At 45.1% G+C, this 26,073-nt stretch overlaps 2 protein-coding genes and 1 long non-coding RNA gene across 3 annotated transcripts; 1 reads left to right on the top strand and 2 right to left on the bottom strand.

The window, feature by feature from the left end:
* Positions 1–12: 12 nt before the first annotated feature.
* LOC142064932 (uncharacterized) lies at positions 13–7,769 on the bottom strand. The gene is made up of 2 exons (XR_012663239.1): positions 5,932–7,769; positions 13–233 (listed from the first exon to the last, which is right to left on the bottom strand). It is a non-coding gene; the product is annotated as an uncharacterized LOC142064932 (long non-coding RNA).
* On the top strand, positions 1,649–18,122 carry HNF1A (HNF1 homeobox A). Its single transcript, XM_075110489.1, has 10 exons — positions 1,649–2,252; positions 9,274–9,473; positions 10,389–10,575; positions 10,895–11,133; positions 11,933–12,090; positions 13,822–14,023; positions 15,380–15,571; positions 15,851–15,972; positions 16,263–16,404; positions 17,179–18,122. The coding sequence occupies exons 1-10, from the start codon at positions 1,918–1,920 to the stop codon at positions 17,304–17,306; spliced, it is 1,905 nt and encodes a 634-aa protein (XP_074966590.1). The 5' UTR covers positions 1,649–1,917; the 3' UTR covers positions 17,307–18,122.
* Positions 18,123–19,597: 1,475 nt separating this feature from the next.
* C15H12orf43 (chromosome 15 C12orf43 homolog) lies at positions 19,598–23,706 on the bottom strand. Its single transcript, XM_075110728.1, has 6 exons — positions 23,538–23,706; positions 23,072–23,117; positions 22,138–22,236; positions 21,401–21,474; positions 20,988–21,078; positions 19,598–20,592 (listed from the first exon to the last, which is right to left on the bottom strand). The coding sequence occupies exons 1-6, from the start codon at positions 23,704–23,706 to the stop codon at positions 20,223–20,225; spliced, it is 849 nt and encodes a 282-aa protein (XP_074966829.1). The 3' UTR covers positions 19,598–20,222.
* Positions 23,707–26,073: the final 2,367 nt, after the last annotated feature.

Genomic DNA, 26,073 nt, shown 5'->3' with positions numbered 1-26,073 from the left:
AAAAAGCTCACCATTCTTTAAATACTTTTTATTAAGAGTATGGAAAAAAAGTTTAGAAACTAAAATGTATTTTTACATTAATGTTCACGTGAAAATTTCTTACACTAAGCGTTTTAACATCGACTCCAAATTGTTCCTTCTTTTTAGCCACACAAAGAGAGTCTTCTGTATCCGTCTGAGATTTTTTAACTCACGGCCATGAGGGGACCTGGTTCTCTGGGTGCAGACGCCATCTGAAACAAAAGCTAACAGTTAACAATTGTCCCAGTTGAAAGGGTCAGCCCAGCAGCCCCACTGCAGCTTGCTGTGCCTGGAGGGAGGAGGGGGTCTAATCTGCAAAGGAGCTCTGTCCTTCAGCTGCTGACTTAGCATGTTGCCGCATGAGCCTGGAGAGCATGGCTAATGGTGCCCACAAAGGGAAAACGGGCCAAGGTCACTCGGCAGCATTGTTTTGGGACATTACTCCATTTGGGGACTGTCCTACTAGGCTCCTCTTAGCTGAGGCTTGATGGGAGCATATAAAAAGCAACAAGTAGCTGCCCCTAGAAAACCTCTATTGAGACAATAGTTTTAAATCCTCCTGTTGATCACACAAGGAATCATTTGCATGAGATGCTCATGCTTCAAGTCCACATGTGCACATCAAGTTATTCCCCAGTTTGGCTGCTCAAAGCAGATAGATTAATTAATATATTTTCAGACCAGAAAAGCCAATTTAGTTACAAGGACTCCCTGAGAACTGCACTAAGCAACTCCAGTCTAGCTAGCGAGCCTATTTAAGGAAGTCACCCAAGAGGTGGGAGCAGAACCTTAGATCAGGGCTGGTATCAAAAGGGGCTGGAGGTAGATAATAAATGGTAACCACAAGCCCGCCCAGAGCACTTCTCAGAAGAAGCAGGGCAACTGACGATAGAGCAGGGACTTTCAGCACGAACCAACACCCAGGGCCATTCTTTATTGTGTGCTTGAATCATAAGCTGAGTGGGGCAAGCCCTGTAATCCCCTGAAATTACGTGGGTACGCAGCTCCTGCTCGTCAATTAAGCAATGAACATAGCAAGTTGTAATGGAGGTACTAGTATTTGCACATCAAGATACCCAGCAAGGCAAATCCAGAAGTGGAGAAAGTCATTTAACACTTGACACTGCCACAGAAGTCATCTGGAGCGCCACAACATCTTGTGAGTCTTGGGAACATCCGTATAAACCCAATGGTCACGCTTCTCTGCTGGGGATTTGCACAAAGGCTAGTGAAGCTGCCAGCATGGCTTTCTCTCAGCCCAAAGCCTTTGGCAGGGGCTGAGACTGGCTAAACCTCACCACTGCCAGAGTTCTGAGCGGGGCCAACAATCTTCCAGCGGCAGCACCTTCTCCTGAACCGCACATAGCCAAATGCACCTCTTCCTTTCGGGTACTCCACCTCCTTCCTTCTCTAAAAACAATGGGGCCAGAAATAAGCCACATTTCTCCATCCTCATTTTCCTAGTTTTCTTTCCATAGCTTACTTTTCCATGCTGCAGACCTTCTATCCCTTCATTTTACTCTCCTTCTTCCCTCCCTTTCCCCCTCCCCCTGCTTTCTCTCCCTCTGCACTTTGTGAACTGCTGCTGCAGTGCTGAAGTCCAAAGTTCAGTAACTTGCTAAGCACACAGATAAATATGAACCTTGGAGAATTTACATTGCTCCAATGTAAACAGATAGCCAAGGGTCCCTTTATCAGCACTGGCTCAGGACAGTTGTGGGGGGTCTGAAGTGGCTCAATTTAGTATTTTGGTTTTTTTGGGGGGGCGTAAAGGCGGGAGGCTGTGCTGTGCCCACTCTCCTGACAATTGGGCGTGTTACCTCAGGAACATGGTGTAGGGAAGCTGGAAGCAGGATAACCCGAAATTCAAACCCAAGAGACACCAGCCTGAAGACCATGGCCTCGAAGCTGAGTCATCTTCAAGTGGAGCTGCTGGGAGCACTGCTGGAGTCGGGGCTAACCAAGGAGACCCTGATCAAGGCGCTGAGTGAAGTGGAACCCTACGTGCTCCAGAGTGAAAGTCAGCGTGCTATCAATGCCCTCCAGACCGAGAAGGGGGAACCCTGTCCCGACATCCCCAACCTCCCCAACGGAATGGGGGAGTCCAGGTTATCGGAAGATGAAACCTCTGATGACGGGGAGGAATTTACCCCTCCGATAATGAAGGAGCTGGAAAACTTGAGCCCTGAGGAGGCTGCTCACCAGAAGGCTGTGGTGGAAAGACTATTACAGTAAGGACAGATTTGCTGCTTCTCTTTGCTGCTTTCTCGCACGCTCCCTCTAAATCGCTTTTCCTTTCCCCTTCTGCTCAGTGTCCCTGGTATTCACAGTTTATCTAGCTGCACAGAGACAGTCTTCGTTCATGGCTGCTAGCCCTTCATTCATCTCAGGGCTAGCAGCCCCAAAAAACACTCCCCAAATTCTTTGTAAATGCTCAAACCTTCCTTTTCATCTCACTTAAAATGCATGAAGGGAACCATGGAGCCTGGTTTTGTATTTGAAGTGCTTATACCATCAGGCTTCAGAATAGTCCGAGGCCTTTATAACTTGCATCTCTATGACTGAATGTTAGTTTTTAGGATTTAAATTTAATAGGATTCACAATTTCAGTCATCAGGAAATTAAAAAAAAAGAAAAAAAATATCTGGTCACTCTTAACTGATGTTGTATTTGCCTGAGGATGTATAGTAAAGTGAAGTTGTAATGTTTCCCTGCTGTATTTAAGGAGATTAATATTGTGAATTTCACTGGGTTGTGTCATAGATTGTTGGTGAAGAGAACTTGTTCTTGTCATTCTTGTGAGTGCAAAGTTCTCCTGACTTCAGTGGGGATTTTTCTTGTAGAAAGAGCGCACACCAAATACATGCAGAGGTTAAAACCTGGGCAGAACACCCTGCTTCTATTATCCACTGCCTGTCACAGCTACAAAGTACCTATGCAGCAACAATTACAGGTTTTACGGCCACACAAATCTGCTTTTGCATAAAAGCATTTTTGAGATCAAAAGGTAGAAAAAGTTCCCTGAACCAATAACCCTCACAATAGAGTCGGAGAAACATTCACCAGGTTTCCCACTTGGGATTCTTCCTGGGATACAATTCCCATGGGCAACCCAAGAGGTTTGTTGAAGAACGGATCGGGTCCATCCAACCTATCAATCACACCAGAACCAGATTCTTGCCCGTCTGTTTTGGGGGGTATTTTGAAATGACAAGCTGATAGAAGACAAAAAGATGCAGCAACGCCCTGCACTTAAAATCTTCACCAAAACTAAAGTTCCTATAGAGTATTTCTCAGGCTTTCTGATCACTCCCCTTCATGTCCAAAGCAAATTTAACATAAAATGTAACAACGAAAGCAAACCTTAAATCCCACCATAGAAGGCCAGAACTAGAAAAACAGCATGATAAGTGTTAGCATTCCCTGTAAATACTTCAGAGAAGAAAGCTCCCTGGTAGATATAGGAATACTCTGCAGTACCCCGTGGAGGAAAATTCACTGGATCAGCTCTTACCTGCGTGGGGAAAGCATCCCCAATAGTTCAGTCTTCTTTCTGGCCCAGTACGTGCCTCTCATCTCTTCCCCACTTCCAGCTCTGTCACATCTTTTAGTCTCCTCTGTTCCTTTTATCTCCTTCCCATTCTTTTTACGTATTTCCCTTCTCCCTTTTGTCTCCACTGCTCATCCTCCCATTTTGTTGTCTTCTTGCCTAATTCTCTCTCCCTTCCACTTTTTCTTCCCCTCATCCTCGTCTCCTTCTCATCTTCCTGAGTCTGCGTACAGGTCTTGGGGTAGTTTGAGCCCAGTGGCACCGGGCGGGCCCTGGCTAGTTACTAATTATCCAACGGCTTTATTATTTCTCTTTTGTCTTATAAATTTATAGATGAAAAGACCCTGATAAGCTTTTTGATCATTAACTTCTGATGGTTTATCAGGTATCTCTCCACAAAGGAAGCCATGGAAGTTGAAGAAGAGCACCTGGCTTTGCCCCATTTTCTGTAATGAATGGGTGAAGCAGGAATGAGGTGCCATCCGCTGTGATCTATGAACAGACACACGGATGGAGGGAAGTCCTTCCTGCCACCCTCACTTCAGCATGAATTCCAGTTTCTGATCCTCCCTGTCTTTCTAGCAGCTTGCTGCCAGTCTTTCCTGTGCTTACTACCAGCCTCAGCACAACAGCCTCACCTCTCTTGAAAGCCTGGAATATTAATGCTTTCTGATTCCCAGCCTCACATCTCTCTCTAGACAGTCAGTTGAGCAGCATTCCCAATTTACAAATGGGAACTGAGGTACTGAGACATTCTATGACCTACCTAAAACCCTACGAAAGCACAGAGATGCTGGGAAAGAACCAGCCTCATACTGCGTCTTAATTGCAAAGTTTTATTCTGAAGCTTCAGAGTTTTCTTTCATCAGTTCCCTGTATCACAGGATAAAGCAATTCACTTCTGCTATTGAGCACAGTATGTGGGGAACAGAAGCCTCAGTTTCAGGAAAAAAATTATGAGTATACTTATGAAGGAATATAATAGATCAAAATTAGACAAGGTAAAATGAAAATAGTAGGAAGTCTGTATCGACATCTTTCAAATTTCTGGCTAAAGATTAAAAAAAAGCAACCGTTTGTCTGAGGATCTATTTGAAGCATCTGAACCAGTATCAAGGTTTGATAATATGTAAGCAGTTGTTATCTATTAATAAACTGTTTTTAACAAGAAACCTTTCCATTAATAGATGCTAACAGGTAATGGCCTTAAATTCTGTTACAAGTATTGTAAGACAGGACAGAACAGCCTATAATAGAAATTACTCCCAGCAATAGATAAAAGGAAGGCAGGCAAAAATCTCCATGCCCAGGGATCCCCAGGAAAACTTCAATGCTTGCAAAGCTATTGCAGCATCTACACAAGGATGTGAAATCCAGAGACCAGATGGAGGCACTTCTGCCTTTAGGCAGAAGCCTCTTTGGGCGTTATTAACAATTCCTGATCTATAACTGTAGACCACATTTTAACAGAGAGATTGACTTGTGGGCATCTATTAGTGATACAAGAAAGTCTTTGTGGTAGCTGCAGCCTTTGCTTATAAGGTAGAAACAGGAAAGTGTCTGTTAGGCTTTCTAGGAGTTGGAAAGGAAGAAAATGACAGTGCCAAGAGACCAAGTATGTCCTCACAGGACCACTGAAGTTGAAACCACGGTTTGGAAAGCACTAGACAAAGCTGAGTAAAACAGGATGTAGAGAGATACACCCACACGACCGGGTGCACCTGTGGATATTGATTAGATTTTGTCCCTACAGAAAAAAAAAGCTACAGGCAGTTCAGACAAAGGCTTCTCTAGTGAGGAATTAACATAATTTCATTTTGTCCCTTAATCTGTCTCACGGACCTTCCATAGATTTATAGTTTGAACAAAAACTTCCTTTCCATATCACTCCACAGAGAAAACAAATTGCATCTATGATAAAGAACAAACAACTCAGTAGGGAGATGGAGCTGTGTGGAATAATTCCCAGATATTCCCCAGAGTAGAAAGGAAGAGAGAAGCTGCCACGCGGGAAAGGACAGATCATACTACCGCAGGTACAGCAAATGGAGGGAGGTATAGCAACAATTCACTGGTAGGGCAAGGGGTGAAATTCCATTAGGAAAGAGAGAAATTGAGATAAGCAACAGATTTCCCCTGGGGGCAGGGATAAAAGCATGTTTTCCATGAGGAAAAGAGAAAACAATGATATAATGATAAAGGTGCCATCTTTTCCTCCGTGTAAGCAGTATCTTAGAATGTCTCTAGCCTGGGGAATCTGGAGATGAAGCTGCCACACCCCTTTCATTTCCACATATAAACCAAGATGAGGCAAACCAGGCCAAGTTCAATAGAAAGGAACCCTGCCGCGATGGTCTTACCTTCCCTGCTCTCTGCCTAGCCTGGCTCCAGGCTGTGCACTGACATCAGTGAGGCTTGTCTGGCAGGCTCCAGAGGAAAGGGCCAGAGGATGGTCCTGAGTACTTCACAGCTCTGAACCTCTGTTTAAGCAAGGTCTGGTCCAAAGCAACAATTCAGAACCCACATCAGGGACATGAAGGCTTCTCTCACCTGAGAATCTAAGAGCAGGAAAGGAGGAAAGGAAAGACAGAGAGAAGGAGGAAGAGGAGGGGAAAGAAACAAACAAAGGAAAAAGAAAGAGAAAAGTCAGGAAGAGTGAAGGAGGGAGAAGGTCCCTGAATGTTACATCCCTAGCTCTCTGGAATGGGTTTTCTTTAATGCTAACAACTTGATATTTACTTTCCATTTAAATTTGAGATGTTGCTATAAATTATCAACCAGCCTCTTGTTCCCTTTGAGTTTATAACTAACTACCTGGGTTACTTATTGTTCAGGTAACAAAAGGGAGGTGAAAACGCCCTTAAAAAGTGACCTCAGAACTAAGAAAATGTGAAGCTGGCATGGAGAGAGGACCCAGGCCCCTGTGGTTGAGATGAGCCAGGGAGAGGGGCTATGCTCTGACAGCAATAAGCACCTGAGAGCAGGAGAGCAAGACTTAGGAAGAAGGAAGTAAAAACTGTGTGAGAAGAATTTTGAGGCAGAAATCAGACCTTGGAGAATGAGAGGAAGGGGGACACAGCTTGCATCTGGTGACAAAGGGAAGCGAAAAAGCAGAAAATAAGGCTTGGGGATAGGGAAGCAGAGCTTGAGCAAGGCAGACCCATTTCTGCAGTTCTGACTCACTGAAGCAATCGAGATTTTAGTGCAACTACAAAGAGGAGAACTAGGTTCAGGGTGAAATCCTACCCTCTGACAGTCAATGACAGTCTTACTGTCAGTGAAAGAGCAAAGGTTTCAACTTATGACGTCCTAGTCAACGGTGAAGGCTCTGCAGTTGGAACTATGTATTTGGGCAATGGTTCATGCGAGGGTTCAGCTGACTAACTGCCATCACTTTTCTGTGATGCAGCCTTGGGCCTGAAGGAATTGCTGCATTGATAATACAGCCTGTGCTTTGACAATGTACAGAGTAGTTAGGATTTCATACAACTGTCCTATGAAATCATACTGCACTAAGATTCTCCTGCAGTTTTTGCCTCACAAAGCTCCCTGCTTTGTCTCAAAAGAAGAAAGAAAAACTACAGGGCTTTAACCACTGTGAGAAGAGCCTTGGAGATACTTCCTGCTCTGTTCCTACCACAAAGGAGTGAGGATCTCGACAGGGGAGACACAAGTGACTCATGACTGGGGTACAGTAAGGAAATCAAAATGTAACAGAGGCTTCCATCAGTGGTAACACAGTCCTTCCTCTCCCCATCTGAGCCAGAACTCAAATCTAAGAGACCAGCAGATCCAAGCCAGAGCCTTTTCTCCTTTGCGCAGGGACTTGTTTAACGAATTCAGGGTGCAGGCATTGGCTAGACTAGCACAAACATAAAGGGAGGAGATTGGTCCTTGGTTTGGACAGCAGAAGAAAAAAAAAATCACACTGAGGGAGGAAAAGCTTTTGTGAGTTCAGCCCAATTTGAGGCTTTTGAAAGACAAAGATGGTTAGGGGAAGAAGCTAGGAAATAGAAGCCTCTAAAGCAAGCATCCCCTCATAACAGAGAAATAAGTGTTCCTATATTAAGAAAGCAGGTTCTTCAGAAGGCTGCAACTGACACTGCTTCTGTCACACTTTAACTGCAGCAGAGCTTGCTCCTTGGACTATTCAGCCACTGGGAGAGAGGCTGCAGGGGAAGAGATAAGGGTGTTTGTACTGAAAGAACAGGTGTGGACTTTGTCCTCCTTATCACTTTGCAGCCTCTGGTAACCTCCTGAGTCAACACAGGAATGAACAGTATGGTTGTTGCCTGTTGCTCAGACCTGTGTGTTCTTGTGACAGCTTCTGCACAATCCTAGGTACCTTCCCCCTGCCCCACCACTGCGTCTTTGATGCTAGCGTTGGATGTGACACACATGCTGTAGAAATACACTGAAACCATTTCCACCAGACATTTAGCACAGAAAATACATAAGAATGCTCTTTGTTTAAACTGAACCAAAGGTTTCTCTGCATGGAGGCTTCTGCACTGTTTGGATTTAGACTGCCTGGTCTCACATCCTTCTATTTCCACTATGATTTTCAGCTCTGGTGAAATCAATACACACAAAGAAGTCAGAGTCATGTTTCCTCTATTTTCCTTAGGAACCTTCATGGATATTCTAATCAGAAATCCTAAAAATCAGAGATACACACTCATTATGAAATCCTGACTCAGACTAGCTACTCAAATTTTGTGAGTAGGTCTCAAATAGGACTATTCCCTCCACTGTTACCCCAAAGGAGGGTGGCAACAGGACGAATTAGTGGTTTGCCAGTTGTTCTTTATTGCATTTAGAAGCTTGAGTGGATCTAGGCATGAATCAGTGTGTTGGAATAACATGTAGCAGACGTGCAAGAACATCATCCTGGATAGCCTGATGTATTCATATGCATACACAGCTGTCATGTGACAGTATGATGAAAGCCTGTTTTCATTTTTTCAGTCACTGCAAGGCAAACCAACTTGAACCACAATCAGGGCATGAGCTAGGTTCAGCCTAATATCACAATGAATCTGTCTTGGAAAATTAAGTACATCTACCCCAAGCACTTATGCCTTAAAGAAAGGGTGACAGAGAAAAAAAGCTTTGTAGGGAAACTAAGAGAAACATCAACTCTGAAAGAGATCTGTAGTCATAAAACATCCAGCTGAATACCAAAATGCAGCATCACTTCCCTCCACACACTTTTCTCACTAGCAGCAAAAATGCTTTGCATTCACATTACTTTCCAACAGAAGGGTCCACCCTTTGCTTGTGTCACCGGTCAGCACTTTCTGTCATTTACAGGTGACAATTGCCCAGAAAGAACAGGCCAAAGTCTTGTATCCAAACAAGCATAGACAAAGACTATGGCCATGTATTGGGAAATTCCCTTGATAACCAAAGAGTCCACTTCTAAGGGGAGATCAGAGTGCCTACAGGAAGCTAGTGCTACATCTTTTGCACTTCATCTCTAATACCAGTTTTTGCCCTGAATGCAGAGCCAAAAGAGAACAAGGTACCACACTGAGGAACCGCTTTCCCTCACGCATCCAGTTAACACTCTGGCCTCACCAAACACAATGGAGGTGACTGACATGTGAGGTGCACCTCAGGGGGTGCACCTAGGACTCCAGGTCTGCTGAGTGCAGGCGTTAGATCTCTCTCTCCTGATAAGTGTTTTCTGCTCCTTCCAGAGAGGATCCTTGGCGAGTAGCAAAAATGGTGAAATCCTACCTCCAGCAGCACAACATCCCTCAGCGTGAGGTGGTGGACACTACTGGTCTGAACCAATCTCACCTCTCGCAACACCTCAACAAGGGCACTCCCATGAAGACCCAAAAACGGGCAGCCCTCTACACCTGGTATGTCCGCAAGCAGCGAGAGGTGGCCCAGCGTAAGTATGGCAACAATTGTTCTCTTATCTCAATTTCATACAGGCCTCAGCTCTGCCTTGCTAATCCTTACTCCCTATCTTTATCAAGGAAAAATGGAAGGAAAGGCCACTTCTGGCAGGACGCTCAGAGAAGTCTAGGTCAGCATTCAGTGGTGAGGTCAACCAAACAATGCTTAGAAAAAACACTCCCTCGAGAAGAAGCCTGCAGTCACCCACCCCACCTTCCATTTGGCTCAAGAGAAGCAAACTAATACTCTCCCTTTGCAATTAGAGTGCTACACTCATCTTCAGACTAAAGCAGTGTAGTAGACAGATGACAGAGACAAAATTTCTGCGTGAGAACTACACTTTCGCAATTTCAGCTAAAGCAACAGTTCCTCTAGCTGCAGAAATAGCAGGCTGCTATACTCACTGTGAAAAACCATTGTGGGCTAGCACCCCATGTGAAAAACCACTGTGGGCTATCACCTCATGACCTCTAATCCCCTTCGCTGCAGGCACCCACTGGAAACCCATCCCTGCAGTATTCATTAGCCTGTCTGGAATCTGTCTTGCTTCATTTGTATTGGTGGGTTGCAAGAAAAGTGGGACATTTGGCCTTTGGATGGTTTTGGAAAGCAGGACTCCAGTCATGCTTACGCTAACACAGCTGCATTTGCTCTCACTACTCCAAAGCGGGAGCAGAGATGCAATGCATGCAAAAGAACGGACATGTAAATATGGTCCTGCTAGCAACATCTTACCAGTTTCAGCAGATAACGGAACTTTATTTCTACACTGTTTAGATTCAGCCCTCCATCTTGTACGAGATATCCCCCAAGGGTAAGCTGCATTGGGTCTGCTAGGCACCCAAACAGACAGAACTATTGGAAATGCTTCCAGAAAGCAAATTCCCTTGCTCCTTTATGCCTGCAGAATTCACGCATGCTGGCCAGGGTATCCTAACGGAGGAGCCCATGGGAGATGACCTGCCCACCAAGAAAGGAAGAAGAAACCGCTTTAAGTGGGGTCCTGCCTCACAGCAGATCCTGTTCCAAGCCTATGAGAGACAGAAAAACCCAAGCAAAGAAGAGAGAGAGGCACTGGTGGAAGAGTGCAACAGGTAACAGGGTGTCTGCCTTTGAGGAAGAGGGGAACAGCAGGGCCTCCCTGTGTTCTTGGTGTTTGCTAGTGCCTACGAGAGGCAGGCTAACAGTACGCCAGCGGCTGTCACCACTGGCACCAGCTGCATTTGACTGAAATACCACAATTGAGGATTCACTGTCCACAAAGGATCGGTAATGCCTCATGCCTTGCTATACCTGGCAGGATCCTTCCACACAGTGTGCCAGACCACAGCCACTTTGCAGCTGTGCACTTACTGTTTCTCTGACTGACTAAGCCTGGCTCAGCAAGGCTCTTCTTGTGCTTTCCCCCAACAGAGCAGAGTGCATCCAGAGAGGTGTTTCCCCATCTCAGGCCCAGGGACTGGGCTCAAACCTGGTGACAGAGGTCAGAGTTTACAACTGGTTTGCCAATCGCAGGAAGGAGGAGGCTTTCCGGCACAAGCTGGCCATGGACACCTTCAGTGGACCACAGCCCACCTCTGCTCCTCCTCTAACGCCTCACAACTCTTCCTCCCTCCAGCCACCATCTGCTCTCTCACCCAGCAAAGTTCACGGTAAGAGACAACTAGAGGGAGATCTGAAAGAGACACGAGTGAACCTGCCCAAACTCAGCCACCAAAACTATCTCCCAGTCCAGCCCTTTAGCAGGTGAATCTACAGATAGAAAAAGCAGACTTGCTACAAGGAAAGAGCACTGGTGACAAAGAGACCGCGTCTCCAAGTGAGGAGAGCGGCTAGAATAGCAAAGGTGACAAAGTTCAGTAACAAAACTTTCAGCCAAATCTCCTTACTTACTCTTTGACATCCTGCACTCCCTCATGGCTGGCAGGTAGTAATCCCCTTTCAAGGAGTCACCCACTGCTGCCATCACAAATCAATTCTGTATCCTTTCACTCCTGCGTGCCTCCTATTCTTTCAAATACCTGCACCATCAGACTCTGTAACTGAGTCTTCAGGCATCAGGAAAGGTCATTCTCCATCCAAAAAGAGCAGAGCTTTTTCAGTGTCATAGACCAGAGCTGGTAATTGCTCTCACTCTGGGAAGAGATGATCTCGCTGAGACTCTCTCCCCTCTACACCCACATCCAGAGGAGTGGTTTCTAGTGAACCCTGCTTGCTCCCTGCAGCACACAGAGCCGTACCTTAAAGTCAGTATCTGAGGAAGTAGTTGCGCCAAGTTACAGAGGAGAGCCAGGGCAGAGTGGTGAGAATGCCTGTTCTCCTGGTTCCCCTATTACCTGCCTTGTCTCTCCCTCAAACATTTAAAGGCAAGCACCTGCAAAGGAAACTGATTTTAGTGCTTGCCAACGTTTCTAATTTTTGACAAGCAGTTTCTCCCCTGTTGTGATGCAGGAGTGAGGTACAACCAGCAGCCAGCTAGCGAGGCAGAGTCCTCCAGCAGCAACCACCATGGGAACAGCTCCATGGTGACCACCCAAACCATCCTGCATCAGGTTTCTCCCCCCGGACTGGAGCCCAGCCAGAACCTACTGAGCACAGACACTAAGCTGGTAAGTGACATATACTTCAGTTCTGGGTACTGGAGGACATCAGGTCCTCTGCCTGTAGTCACAATATGGACTATTCAGAAGCAGTTTTTCCTAGAATACTCTTAAAATTGCCTTCTTATAGAGATGTTACATTATACCGACCATGTAACATGATCAGCCCTGAGATACACGTGCCCTCTAGACCGCTGGTGAGGGTGGGTATTAGAGCATGAAAGCAACAAGTATAGCCATTTCCTTACAATCAATCAAAATAGTCTATTCTGGAAAAAAAAAAGAGCTCAAGGTATGACATGATTTCCTCATCCCCAGGAAACCCTGTTCTCTGCTCCTTTCCCCAGTGAGATTCTCGTCATCTCATCTCCACCTGTCAATTGAACTCTACACATCTCAAGGTAGTTGATCAGACACCAATGGGATTAACAGAACAGAGACCCATACTTACATACTATCTTACCTGGAAAAATTAAGCCCTACAGCCTGTATGCAGCACATACCATTGAGACATTTACTGGATATCTAGATTGTAGCAATCTGCCTTTGCAAAGCAAATTTCCTTTTGAGACTTGACCACACCTGTCCCACATAAATAGCAATGAAGCACTAGAACTACATGACTGATCATTTTCGGCGTGCATACGCTCCCTTGCTTACAGGGAAACAGTTCGCAGAAGTTTTCATTAGTGCACACTGGCCTGAGGCAAAGTTAAGTTCACTATAAATGAGTACGATTTAAATCTCGTCAGTCACTCACTCTGCTGGCTTTCTGGTCTCTTCCTGAAGAAAAAGTCTTTCATAAGGTGCAGAAAATCTTTTACAGCTGTCTTCTAAAATTGATATAAAGGTGATTTGTCCCACTCTTTAACCTGTTGGTGCTTACTCTTACTAAAGATTCCTTACAGCTTTTTGTCTGAGGGGAAAAAAGAAGTACAATATAAAACACTGAACTTTCTCTATCAGCCAAATTATTAGAATGCTATTTTGCTGTTCCACAGTACTTCAACTACAGGTCTCCACAGGTGTTGCAAACTCAAAACCCCATTACAGCACAGACACAGGTTACGTGGTTCATTTTAGAAGCTGAGAAAACAGTCAAGTTATTAAGTTTCTCAATGGCTCAAGGACAGACTGAATCGGCAAGACACCCAAGCACAGAACAGGCCTGATCTATGTAACAGGTGTGTTTCTTCTCTAACAGCAGGGAACTGCCAGGTAATGCAGCCTGAAGAACACACTGTATGAGAAAAAGGTCTAAGGAAACTTTTCAGGAACTTCTTTAAAAACTCAATCTGAAAACTCACTGGTCACTAGAAGACACTTGCTGGGAGAAAGGGAAATTACAGGCATTTCTCAGAGGAAAAGGTGAACAACAAAAGAGGAACTCCTGGATTCTGTGCTGAGCTCTGCAGCTAAAATTACTTCTACCCTCAGCTGTAAAACAGAAGATAAACTTTCCCTATACAGAATGCAGTGGGACTAATCTCACTCTTGTTTTTAAAACCCTTATGATTTCTTAAACACAAAAGAGCTAAAACAGCAAGGATTTATCAACAGCTGACCTTTGCCAGTTAATTGATGAGCCCAGGGAAACTGCAGACAAGCAAATATGAAGTCTTTCTGTTAGCAAGTGGTAAGAGCAGGCAGGAAGAGGGAGAAGGACGTTTATCACAGCTTGGGGACCTGCCACACTCAACCTTCTGCAGATGGCATTTTAACCACTCTCCTTTCACACAGGTCTCAGCTCCTGGAGGAACTCTCCCTCCCGTCAGCACTCTGACTGCCTTGCACAGCCTAGAGCAAAATCCACATGCGCTGAGCCAGCAGACTCAGAACCTTATCATGGCATCACTGCCAGGTGTAATGGCAATTGGAGCTGGTGAGACCTCATCCCTAGCACCAGCATTCACCAACACAGGTGCCTCCACCCTGGTGATAGGTGAGTAGTGGTCTGTAATGACTCTAACTATCAGGATTCAGATAGAGACCTACCTATGACTGTTAGAATTACCTGCCTCATTTTCAGAGACAAAAGTACTAAGTTAGCAGTGGTACAAACCTGCGGAAATTGTCACAAACCACAAAGGTTCTCCAGCAGCACTACTTACAAGTACCAATGGAATTAAGGGACAGATATTCCCTATTCGTGTTAGAATGAAGTTACACACAAACCCATGACTTAAGAGCGAGGGCCTTTTGCAATCTATTCCTATGCCAATGTTTTGGTTTGCTGCTCTGCATCTTCCCAAATATAAATATAACACTTCCTTAAAACTATGAATATTGAAGCACGGCCATAGCTGTTGAAAGACAAAACACCCTGTTCTACTTCCTGCAAATAATAGCATATGCCTTTGGAACCCACAGCAGTAATTACTTCTTTTTTTTTTTTTAATTTATTTTTCACTTTGACAGCTTTTCTGCATTTGTATGAGATTTCTTTTCACTCCAAGACTAGTCTACTGCCAAAGTGTATCTCATTAGATAAAGGAAAATAAAATGTGACCTCTCCTCTAACACATCCTTCCCAGGAAGAAAGAGGCCTTATTTTGTTCCATGGTGACAGCTGTGAACTAATTTCCATTTCCAATGGAAATTATCCAATTCCAATCCCAATGGAATATCAATTCCAATGGAAATGGAAATTATACCCAAGATTAGGATATGGACTCTAATTTTGTGCGAACAAATAAAATCTTGGAGATTTCTACACAGTGGGAATCTCTCAGTGCTGGAGAGACTTGATCATTTACAGGAACAGGGTCTGCACAGTCATGGGAAATGGGGAGTAAGGCATGAAACCTTCTACCTCTTTCTCACTGGTCCAAATTCCACAATGTGCTTAAACCCTGTTCCTTGTGGCTGGACAGCGGCACCATAGTTCCTTCTGTTGCCAACAGCTTCATTTAAAAAAAAAAATTAGAATGAACTGGACATGAGACGATGCTCTGAGTTTATGTCTGAGCAAGGCCTCCCCAGTGGAACCCTCTATCAGGTTATCACTAAACTGCAAAGTACACAAGGGTGTACACAGGAACAAACACTAGAAGTCAGAGGTGGTTTTATGGTACCTGCTTGCGTTGTACGTTTTGCACTCCCCCACTTCTTTTTCGCAGGTATGAAAACTATTCATAATCTCAGATAACACGTGGACCACCTGAAAAGCAGGATCTGAAGTCACCCTGTGACAACAGGCCTGCCACAATGACTGTTTCAGACACCCCTACTCCAAAGCAACCACACTCCTCCCATAGTGTGTGACACTACTGTCATCAGTCCTGTCCTTGTTTTTCAGGTCTGGCCTCAACTCAACCCCAGAGCGTACCTGTAATAAACAGCATGGGAAGCAGCCTCACTACCCTGCAGCCTGTCCAGTTCTCCCAGCAACTGCACCCATCCTACCAGCAGCCCCTCATGCAGCAGGTCCAGAGCCATATCAACCAGAGCCCCTTCATGGCTACCATGGCCCAGATACAGAACCCTCATGGTAAGAAAGTGGGCTCATGTGCTCAAGCAAATGAAAAAATAAGGCTGTGTTCTGGAGCATTTGCTGGGTCCTTGGGCTTGTGGCACTCTATTTTCCTCTTTGATTATTGTTGCTTTAGTTATTACACTATTTTTCTCTTGTATTTGCCTCCCTGTCCCTCCACTCCCACTGTTTCAGAGACAAGACAGCAGGTCCACATGCATGAGGAGAACAACTCAGCCAAACTAGTCTCATGCAAAGCTCCAGCATCTACATGATCTTGTTTTCTTTCATGCACAGCTCTCTACGGCCCCAAGTCTGAAGTGGCCCAATACACACATACAGGCCTCTTACCACAAACCATGGTGATAACAGATACAGCCAATCTCAGCGCCCTGACTAACCTGACACCAACTAAACAGGTAACAGCCTTCAGCACATGCCTTTGTTCCCCCACCCTAGAAATGCACCAGTCTGCAGGTAGCTCCTTGCTTGTCAAAGAGTTTTTGGGGTGTGATCTATGCCATCCCAGCAGGATGATCTTTCTTATCTCCTCACCTTGCTGGTACCAGCTGCAATACTGGCTTTAGATACTCTTTGCTGCATCATTGAGGGGTATTTAATCTCCTTGGAAACAGCACCTGCTCACTCTTCTCTCATACCTGTTAGAAGGGATATAGAAACCAGGCACCGTTAACTTTCTTTTCTCTAGGCATTCACATCTGACTCAGAGACTCACACAGAGTCTGGGATGCATACACCAGTGTCACAGGCGCCAACGATACATTTACAGAACCAAGACACAACCATCCAGCACCTTCAGCCGGGCCCTCGCCTCACCTCAAGCCCTGCTGGTAAGAGTAGCAGCCACTATTATCTTAAACCATGTATTGCCGTTTCTCTTGACAACAATGTAAAACAGAAAATGTGAACTGGGGATCACCATTCTCTAAGGGGGCCCTACCAGTATCTTGGCAGGGTCTGAAAAGCTGGTACAAGGAAAAGATTCAGAGCACAGTCTGTGCAGGCTGTGTAAGGCCAGACTGTGGAAATGAGACCCTTTTTCAGGAGGAAAATAACCTTAAAAATATTGACAAAAATCAGTGTCCATGCACAGTCAATCCTGCAGGCAGTTTTCAGGGCTGAAAAGCCCAAGACTCCCTCATGAAGAGGCTCTTCCCCCAGAGGGTGGTGGAGTCCTGGAACAGGCTCCCCAGGGAGGCATCACGGAACCAGCCTGGCGATATTCAAGCAGCACTTGGACAAGGCCCTCAGAGACATGGTGTGAATTTGGGGTTGTCCTGTGCAGGGACAGCAATTGGACTCGATGAGCCTTGTGGGTCCCTGCCAGCTCAGGGCATTCTATGATTCTGATTCCCAGTTCTAAGAGAAGAACTAGGACATTAACAGTCAACTAGAATCCTCAAATCTGAACTCCCTGATGCCGTCAATGCTTTCAGGCTAGCTTTGGACTTGAGCTAGGTATACAATGGCACACAAAATAGAAAAAAGGAGTTATGCCCCTATGCCATGAGGTTTTAGTCATGCTGGAAATGCAAGTGTGTGCACACATGGTAAGGGGACTGCAGTGAGAATTTGTACTTAACTTCTGCCTGTGCCTTTGACAGTGTCCTCCAGCAGCCTGGTGCTGTACCAAAGCTCTGACTCCACCAACAGCCACAGTCAGCTGCTGCCATCCACTCACAACGTCATCGAGACCTTCATCTCCACGCAGATGGCATCCTCCACTCAGTAATCAAGACAGCTAGCTCAAGGGTGACTGCCACGACCAACCTGTCAGGTGCAACTCCAACTGTGTTTGCCATCACTGTCACAACTGCCTTCCATGGGAAGGAAAGGCTGCTGCGCTTAGCCGACCTCCAGCCCCTACTTCCTCATACAAGCCCCTTACTCAGCTGCCTCCATGAGAGAAGATGTCTCAGGCTCAAGACAGAAGCCATGGAAAGATGATGCTGGCACTGCTAAAATCCACTGCCCCCCAAAAAAACCAAGCAAACCCAAACCCCAGGAGCCAGCCTACAACAACCAGACATCCATTTGTGGCTGCCCAAGACGGAATCCCATCAAGAGAGGGATCTGAATGCAGTATGGCAAAAATGCCAGGCATGGATGGGACTTTCATTCTGCTCAGCCTTCATGAAGCTGGGCCTGTACAAATCTCCCAACACCAGACTAAGCAGGAAAGAGCAAAGCTGAGCTGCCAAAGAAGGGACATCATCTTTAAAATACTCACCTCCTTTGCTGTAAAGAAGCACCAATGGGAACTAGGAGAAATAATATTCTGGAGGCAAGAGTGAGAGAACCTGGTTCCTGATTACGACGAAAATCACCAAGAAACAGATTCAGGAATGGCTTGGCACAAACCTGTCAGTAGGGGATCACTGACTACAAGCTACAAATCCTTTAATTAACTACAAAAATACCAAACATTCTCAGTTAAAAATGACTTGCTCTAAAATCATGCTATCCTAGTGGAAATGGCTTGGTTATTTTTGATATAGCTCTGCTTTGTTTTAAATGCAGAAATTAAAGTTTAACAGCAGCAAGGAGATTCCAGTACTCTGCATTAACCATGTGGATTCTCATCCCGTGCATCTTGCTGAATGAGCCAGGGGATGGCATTCTCCACAGGTCCCTGACACTGCACAACACCTGGGAGGTTCTCATGCTCCACAAAGAGCAGCGGTTCCTTCAGTTGTTCTCTATAAAGATGTCAGCTTGGATTCATTTTACAGCACACAGTTCATTCTTAGCTTCCCTGTAGGCTAGATTCTGCAGTCCTTGACATGCAAATAATTACCCTAGGGTCTAAGAGTTTTACTTGCACTAAGTGAAGGTTTTCAGCCCTAAGGATCTACTTATATAATTCCTCTTCTAATTATTCCTCTCTTCTCTATTTACTCTCAACCTTCACATCACTCATATGTCACTAGCCAGACATAAAAAGCCCTAATTAACATGGTTTTTGTCACTGTGACCAACACAGAGCTATTTTTTCAACTGTGAAATGGATTAAAACCCTTGAGACTAGAAAGTGCTCAAGACTCTTAGAAGGTTGAGATATAAAGGAAAATTAAAAAAGAAAGAGTCCAACAGCAAACTTTTCATTTATATCTGGAAATTTAAAATTGCAGATGTCCATTACAGTCTGTATTGATATGATTTTCCTCTAGATACTATCAACCATCATCAACCAAGTTCAGTAACTAGATTCTCCGAGGAATCTTATCCTAGAATTGTTTCCTGATCTCCTATGTGCATCACTTGCAAATACGTATTACTTCTAGTTAGCATAAAAATAATAATAATAAGCAAGTCAAAAGATTAATTTTTAGGCCACTGTGCATTTGAAACACCAGATGCTAGCTTCAGTATACTGAAGTTTTAACTAGCCATAAGACAAGTCACTTCTGCTGGCACATTCAGTTAGATTACAAGCCAATTTTCTACTTAGCCTTTCCATTTTTGGATGCCAACTGTGTTTTCTTGATTAAAAAACAGCAAGGATCTTACAGTAAGAAAGAAAACATCTTGGGTTTTCCCACGCTCAAAGAGCAACAGCTCACTATTTCAGTTTCTCTAATCTGGCTTTCTGGTCTCCTGAATAGGGCAAATGAGTTAGAGCTACTGAAACCCAACAATCTTAAAAACAGAAGAGTATGTGTCCAATAACAGGTAATTTCCTGAAATATTGGAGCTGAAGTATAAATGGACTAAGAGCCATACTGAATGCTACCAAAACCTACTGTATTTCAGAGAGACAAAAGGTCATAATCAACCAAAATAAGGACTGAAGTGCAGTGACTTTCAAGTGAGGCTTAAGTCCTTCCTGTAGCAATCTCAGCATTGATCGCCAAGCAACTAAAGAGCCATCTTTATCTCTGCTGGGGGAGCCGTCTGAATACAGCAAGAAAGCCACTGTTGTACAAAACCTGCCAAATTAAATAAAACTAATAGTGTAATAGAATTTAACAACAACAAATGCCATAAAAAAGCTATACATGAAAAAATTTCAAAGGACACAACTTGAACAGAACTACCTATTTATAACAACCCTGGAATAAGCTCTCTGCACACTTTGTTTATATGCAGGGGCCCTGGAGAGGTGGAGGTGGAGATTACAGAGGGATTAGTAACATGGCAGGTTTCAACAACAGATTGTTACGATGATTCCAGGAAAAAAAATAAGGGGTTCCTGATATCTGACAGGATGCTTTTGATAAATGAGTCTCCCACAGGCTGGAGTTATTCTCAGCAGGCATCTAGCAGAAGGCAAAAAGAAGGAGCCGATCACCTCTTGCCATGTAAACCAAATTCAGTTCATCATATACTTTCTCCAGGGCACAAGATTTGGTTTCATGATGTGAAGGAACAGACCAGGAGGGATGTAGCTATGATTATATCCCTCTGCCATGCAGGTCTGTGCACAGTATTCCTTTTATGCTAGGTCTGCATAAGCAGCAGCACAGATAACTGCCGCTCTAGGAGAACAACGTTTCCTTCCTCAGGGGAGGCCAACAACATAGGAAGTCACTTAATTAGGCTCTCAGGCCACTGAGCTTTTAGAACAGAAGCTCTGCCAATTCATTTTCCCTCATCTGCAGCAACCCTGTTAGGTTTTTTCTTTTCCAGCGTACTTCAACCATCATAATCACTTGCCATTTGCAGAGCAAGATCTTAATTCTCTTTTTTTCTTCTTCTTTTTCTTCTTCACAACTCCTGGCAGCACTGAGCTCTCTATATGACTGCTGTCCTGTCTCTCATGCTGTCCATTTGCAGACAGGAACCGTGGCAAACCTTTGCTGATCTGCTCACACTCTGTTGGGTCTATTTTTTTCTCTTGAATATTGTTCTTTCCTTTAATTTTCTTCTTTTTTTTCTGGCTGTGCTCTGTATAACTGTCACTCTGATCCTGGCTGGACTCCCAGGACAGTGCAGGAAAAGCACTTTGCTTCAGAATGTCTGCGGCTGACACAGCAACCTCCTGGTACTTTTGCCACTCTTGGTCACTGTCCGTATCACTGGCAAGGTAACAAAGTGAAAGGCAGTTACGTTATACTTTTGCCTTGAATTCACCAAAAGCACAAACAGCAGAGTAATCCAAGCCGAGAACACCTGATAAACACTCAGTGGTACTGGGACTCTGATACAAGTTAGCATTTACCCAGTTTGAAGGCTGAGGTGTTCCTTACACATACTAGGAGGGAAAACATCATCTCCCACAAATGTTTCTAGTTCCCCAGCAATGAGAAAAGAAAGAAAGAAACAAAAATAATCTGCCCTAGCCCAATACAGGAGTCATAAATACACACTTCTCAAGCTCTTCAGCTACTTATTCCCTTGCAAGAGTCCCTGCTGCCTCTGAAATGTGGGATGCAATAGTACTTCAAGAGCAAAGCAGCTGACAGCACCTCACCTGGAGCTAGATGGCTTTCTTCTCCTTGCTGCAGGGCAAGGCTCTGATTTCCCACAGTCTCCTGGGACAGAGGAAGAGAAGAGGCGAAAACCTAAAATACGTAAAAGGGAATTTTAGCCACGATATAAAACAGAGGTGAAAGCAATCAAGAGCAATCTCCTTAGGAAGCCTCACTGCTGTTACTGTATTGCTATAGTGCCTGACAGCAATTATTTGGAACTATCTGAGAGGAGTTAGGGCACAGAGATCACTGCTTCAAAGCAACAGCCTTCATGGACGCTAACAGAAGTTCTTCTGCTGCAAATGCCTATTAGTGAGTTGGGTGTACAACTGGCAACGGACAGGATCAATCCCACTTATCATTTAACTAACAACGTCACAGAACAGCCACAACGGCTGTGACTAGAACTCACCATCATCTGCAGAGTCAGACAGTGGCACAGAAGTTTGTGAAGGTCCTGATGAGTCCTTCAAGACAGTGATGAAACTAAACAGAAAATCCCAGTCAGATCTTAAGACAGGTTTGTGCAAACCAAGCTAAAGTTGGGTATTTCTAGGAAAGAAGATTATAGGGAGATGTTACATAGCTTCTTTTTCCATAGTGAAGCTGTCTCACCCCCCTGCTTTCAGAGCAGGCCATACCTTCTCTCCTTAGCAATGCACGCCACAAGAATGACTTAAAAGCAGCATTTCTAAAGCAAACTCTAAACACCAGGAATTCTAGTTCTCCAGAGCCATATTTACACAATAAATAAAGACAGTGGCAGCCCCGTCAGAAGCATATTGCCAGCACAACCCTAAATCAGGTATTGGTTTAGGTTGTAAGAATAAATGAAACATTCTTATGCTGGCCTTTAAATGATGAACGTGCTAAGGCACCCAAATCCTACTTTTTCCTACCCACAACCAATTTGCCACACAGGCAAATGAACAGGGAGTCTTTACCAGAAGGGTACAGGACATGGGCCAGGTTAGATCACAGAATAGTGGAAGTTTGCACTAAATACGTGAATGAAGGATGCAAGAAGAGAAATAACTTCTCCTCCATATTCAGGCTGCACTCAGATCTTGAATTTCCTAGTTTTAGCACAAAAAAGCATCGGTGTACTTGACCCATAGAACAAACTTTTTTAGTATTGCTTGCCAATACCCGTCAAGCATTGCTCCCAGTTTCTTTGCAACATGTGCTCTGAACTCTGGCGTCGTCTGTAGCTCATTTCCATCCTCATCATGACCATTCACTTCATGCCTGTTTAAAATAGGAATAATTATTTTCTCTTTCAAGGCCAGTAACATCTTGCACTCTCGCCCAAACAGGAGACAGGGGACTGTAAAATCTCCTACCCTCTAGTTATCAATTCATACTTGATAGGGAAGACTGCTAAGAAAGATGGAAAACAACTCAGTAGTAACAGTTCAGTTCCCAAAAGAGAGCTAAACATTATTTAGCCATCTCCATCATAGTTAGTAATTGGATGATTTTTCTCACTGAAACGGCCTACAAAAGCAAATAAATTATGTCAGGACACCCCTTCTCTTGCATGTAGTTACTGTGTATGTTGCCACAATTAATGCAAAACCTGACCCAGGAAGAGGATTTTATTAAGTTGCCTAGCTAACAGCCTTTGAAACTGAGCCTACAGGAATGCTACCAACTTAAATAGGATGGCATCACCTCCATTACAAGGCTCCCAGTTCAGGTGTTGCTTTCCAGCTGATGAGTGCTTGCCTTTGCAATTGCAATGCTTTTTGAAGAAAAAGAAATTTTTTTTATACATAACTGTAATAATTCCTTCATAGGACACTTGCAGAGTTGGGCAATTTCTGACAGTTGGAGCTAATGCTGTAACTGACAGCAGCAGTAAACTTTCAAATTGTATATTCCCCTGCTGCTAGAGGGATGAGAAATGTACTTTAAAAACCTATTAGCTATTCCAGATTTAAGCATAATTTCCGGTTATAGTTGGACTAATTCCTAAAACAGAATAAGCTCTTCCAGTAGGAAGTGCCACAAGGCACAAATACAACGTATGCTTATTTTTTTCTTCAGTGAAAGGGAAGTCTGAAACCAGAAGCAAAAATACCTTAGGCTAGATTGAGCGGGCTGTAACCGATCCTTTTTAAAGCCACCTGACAAAGGAAGAAGCAAAGACAAGTTGAAAAGAGCTGTGGTCAGGACCTCTTTAATCCCCCCTCCCGGCACGTGTGATTTTATAGCAAGAGGAAGCATGACTGAAAGACAACCCACGCCCACTTTCGGGGGAGGGCAGCTATGAGGGGATAGGGAAGCTTCCCGCCGGCCAGGCCGTAGCAGGCGGCCTGCCCGGGAAGGGGCTCCGGCCGTGCACCGCCACGGCTCAGCCCGCCGGCAGGGCCGGGCCGAGCCCCCTCCCAGAGCCCCGCCTCGGCTCCCGAAGCGGCCCGGCTCCGACACCGGCCCCGCGGCAGAGATCTGCCTCCGCCTCGCCGCCGCTCCCCCGGGACGGGGGAGGACAGGGCAGGCCACAGCTGCGGCAGGTGAGCAGAGCCTAGCTGGCCGCCGACTCTCACCGCCGCCCGTCTCCACCCGCACCGCCGCCGCCTGCGCAGCGCAGTCCCAGGCGGCCTCTCGGAACCGGGCTGCCGCCTCGCCGCTGCTGTCCGAGTCCGTGTCCGTGTCCGTGTCCGTGTCCGTGTCCGTGTCCGCGCTCACGCCCGAGCCGCCGCTGGGCGCCGCCATCTTGGAGACGCGACAACCGCGGGGCACGCTGGGCGCCGTAGTCCGGCCGGGCGGCCGCGGAGCATGCTGGGCGCTGTAGTCCTCCCGGCAGCCTCCGACAAGATGGCGGCAGCGGGGCCGCTCCGGGCGAGCAGCAGCCCCCGAGGGCCGCCACGGGCACCCCCACCTCCCTCCCAGGGCAGTTTCTTTTCTTCACGTCTCTGTGAAAGAGGCCTGGTGAAGGCTGCGCTCACGGGAAAAGCGGGGGGCGCCGCTGAGGGGGGCAGCAGTGCGCTGTGGGCTGCAGGCCAGGCCTTCCAAAAAACCAAGGGAGCCTGGGAATGAGCGTATAAATGGAAGGAACTGCAAGGAACTGGGTGTCAGATGCAGAATTGTGAGGTACCGTGAAAGAGGAATCTTTATGCTGGATATTTGTACCAGCCTCCGTAGGAGAGCAGGGCAGAGGGTGCTGCCAGGTGTTTCCCGTGCTGAGAAACGCCAGAAGGGGAGCGAGGGGAACCACTGCTTTCCACTGCCCCACTCTGGGCTTGTGTTATGGTGAAGAGTGGTGCTTGTGGGTGGGAAGTTGCTGAAAGTAAACACGGCTTGTTTTTGCGCCCATCTGTTGCTGAACAGCCTCCTTTCATGCGTGCCGTACAGGCAAATAGCTTAGTGTATCTCAGATATAACAGCTCACAAAGTAAGAGTGAAAAATACACCAATGACAGCAGAATGCCCGCCCTGCTTTTGAGTTTGGACAGGGAGAGAGAACACTTGGCATTAAAGAATAAGGATGTGGAAAGAGTGAACAAGTGTAATAAAACTTCTTAGTACTTTACCGCTTTTTGTGAGATGGTAATTTCACTGTTTCAGAAATACTGACTGACAGCACTCAGATGCAATTTTTGGTGGGGAGTCAGACATACTTATGCAGTAGACAGCACAAAAATCTTCTACCATGAAAGCATGAGATAAGAGGGGACCCATCTGCTGTAAGAAGTTATCTTTCAAAAGCAGGTGAGAAAAGGCACTAGAAACACAAAATCCCTAAAGATATGTAAAATATATCAGGCAGAAAGCATTTAATTCCCTCACCTCTGGCAGGGGAAAGAAAGCACGCATCTCCTCTGCCTATGTGTTTTGCAACTGCTTTGTCCATATATATGGAATGACAAGTTCCAAGGATAACAAACTGACCTTCAAAAAGGCATTAAATCTGTAACTCAAAAGATCTGAAGATTGCACGGAAGATGTTCTGTTTAGCATTCTTAACCAACTTGCCTTGGCATCTTTCATCTTTGCTTAACAATACTCTTCTGGCCATTTCCTTCTAACTGGCTGTTAGAGGCATCGGGATTTCTATAACAGATTGTGACCGTGTTGCAGCTCGATTATTTGCCTTCATGGATGTCAAGTGCCAGATGTTTCAAAGCGTGTCTTACTCAAGCAGATCAGGCAAAGTTCAGCGTCCTTACAGGCCTACGCTTTGAGATATGGCAGTTTCCAGAGATACGATGCAGGAAAAAACAAATGCATGTCCCACACCAGAAATAACTGTATGGCCTCCCATCTTTCTGGTGTGGTATTGAAAAGGGAAAAATGAAATGAGCAGAGGCTTTTGGAAATAGCTCTTGCTGAAGAAATGCAAAAGGCCACAGACGGACAGGAACGCTTTCGCATGGAAATTTCAGGAAAGGAAGAGTATTCCCAAATGAGATTTAATACTGAATTAAGGTACCATTGGGTTGAAAATACAAGTAAAAGAGGGAAAATTTATGAGAAAAATACTGATAAGAGGTTCAAGGACTTGGATTCCTGATATATGTATGAGTTTCATAATTAAGAATTTTAGGAGAGGGTTTGTGTGTACCATAAATATCAACATTATGTGACTTAGATCATGAAAAAGTGAATAAATCAAAGTGATATATTCTCATGCACACCATGAGAATGAACTGGCAACCAGGGCACAAGGTTTTTCTAACTCTAAGCAATTACTGGCTACCAGCTACGCTGGTGATACACATGTCACCATTAGAATATATACAAATATAAGTGATATTTCTGTTCCCATTAGGCATGGGATATATAGCTCTTTGAAAGCTGATTTCTTTGCTTCAGTAAGGAAAGTATTTCCTTGCATCATTTACTACAGCCATGCAATGTAATTATTCTTTGCCAATGGGAGTAAATCTGAATGTCCCACGTATATTCTCCAGCTGACCCACTGGTTTAAATAAGTCTGTTCCCTTCCTGTTAACCCTAGCTGTAAACACAGTTAAAATTTTCATTCTCTTGTACACCACCTTTCCATTCATCCAGTCTTATTCACTTGCTGTCTCTGGATCTTTTCCATTTTAAACAGAAATCTCTCACTAGAAGTGGAAC

This window comes from Phalacrocorax aristotelis, chromosome 15 (genome assembly GCF_949628215.1).
Source record: "Phalacrocorax aristotelis chromosome 15, bGulAri2.1, whole genome shotgun sequence".
In the NCBI taxonomy this organism is placed as follows: Eukaryota; Metazoa; Chordata; class Aves; order Suliformes; family Phalacrocoracidae; genus Phalacrocorax; species Phalacrocorax aristotelis.
Note: the sequence above shows the minus strand (reverse complement) of the source record. Positions and strands in the feature narration are given on the sequence as shown.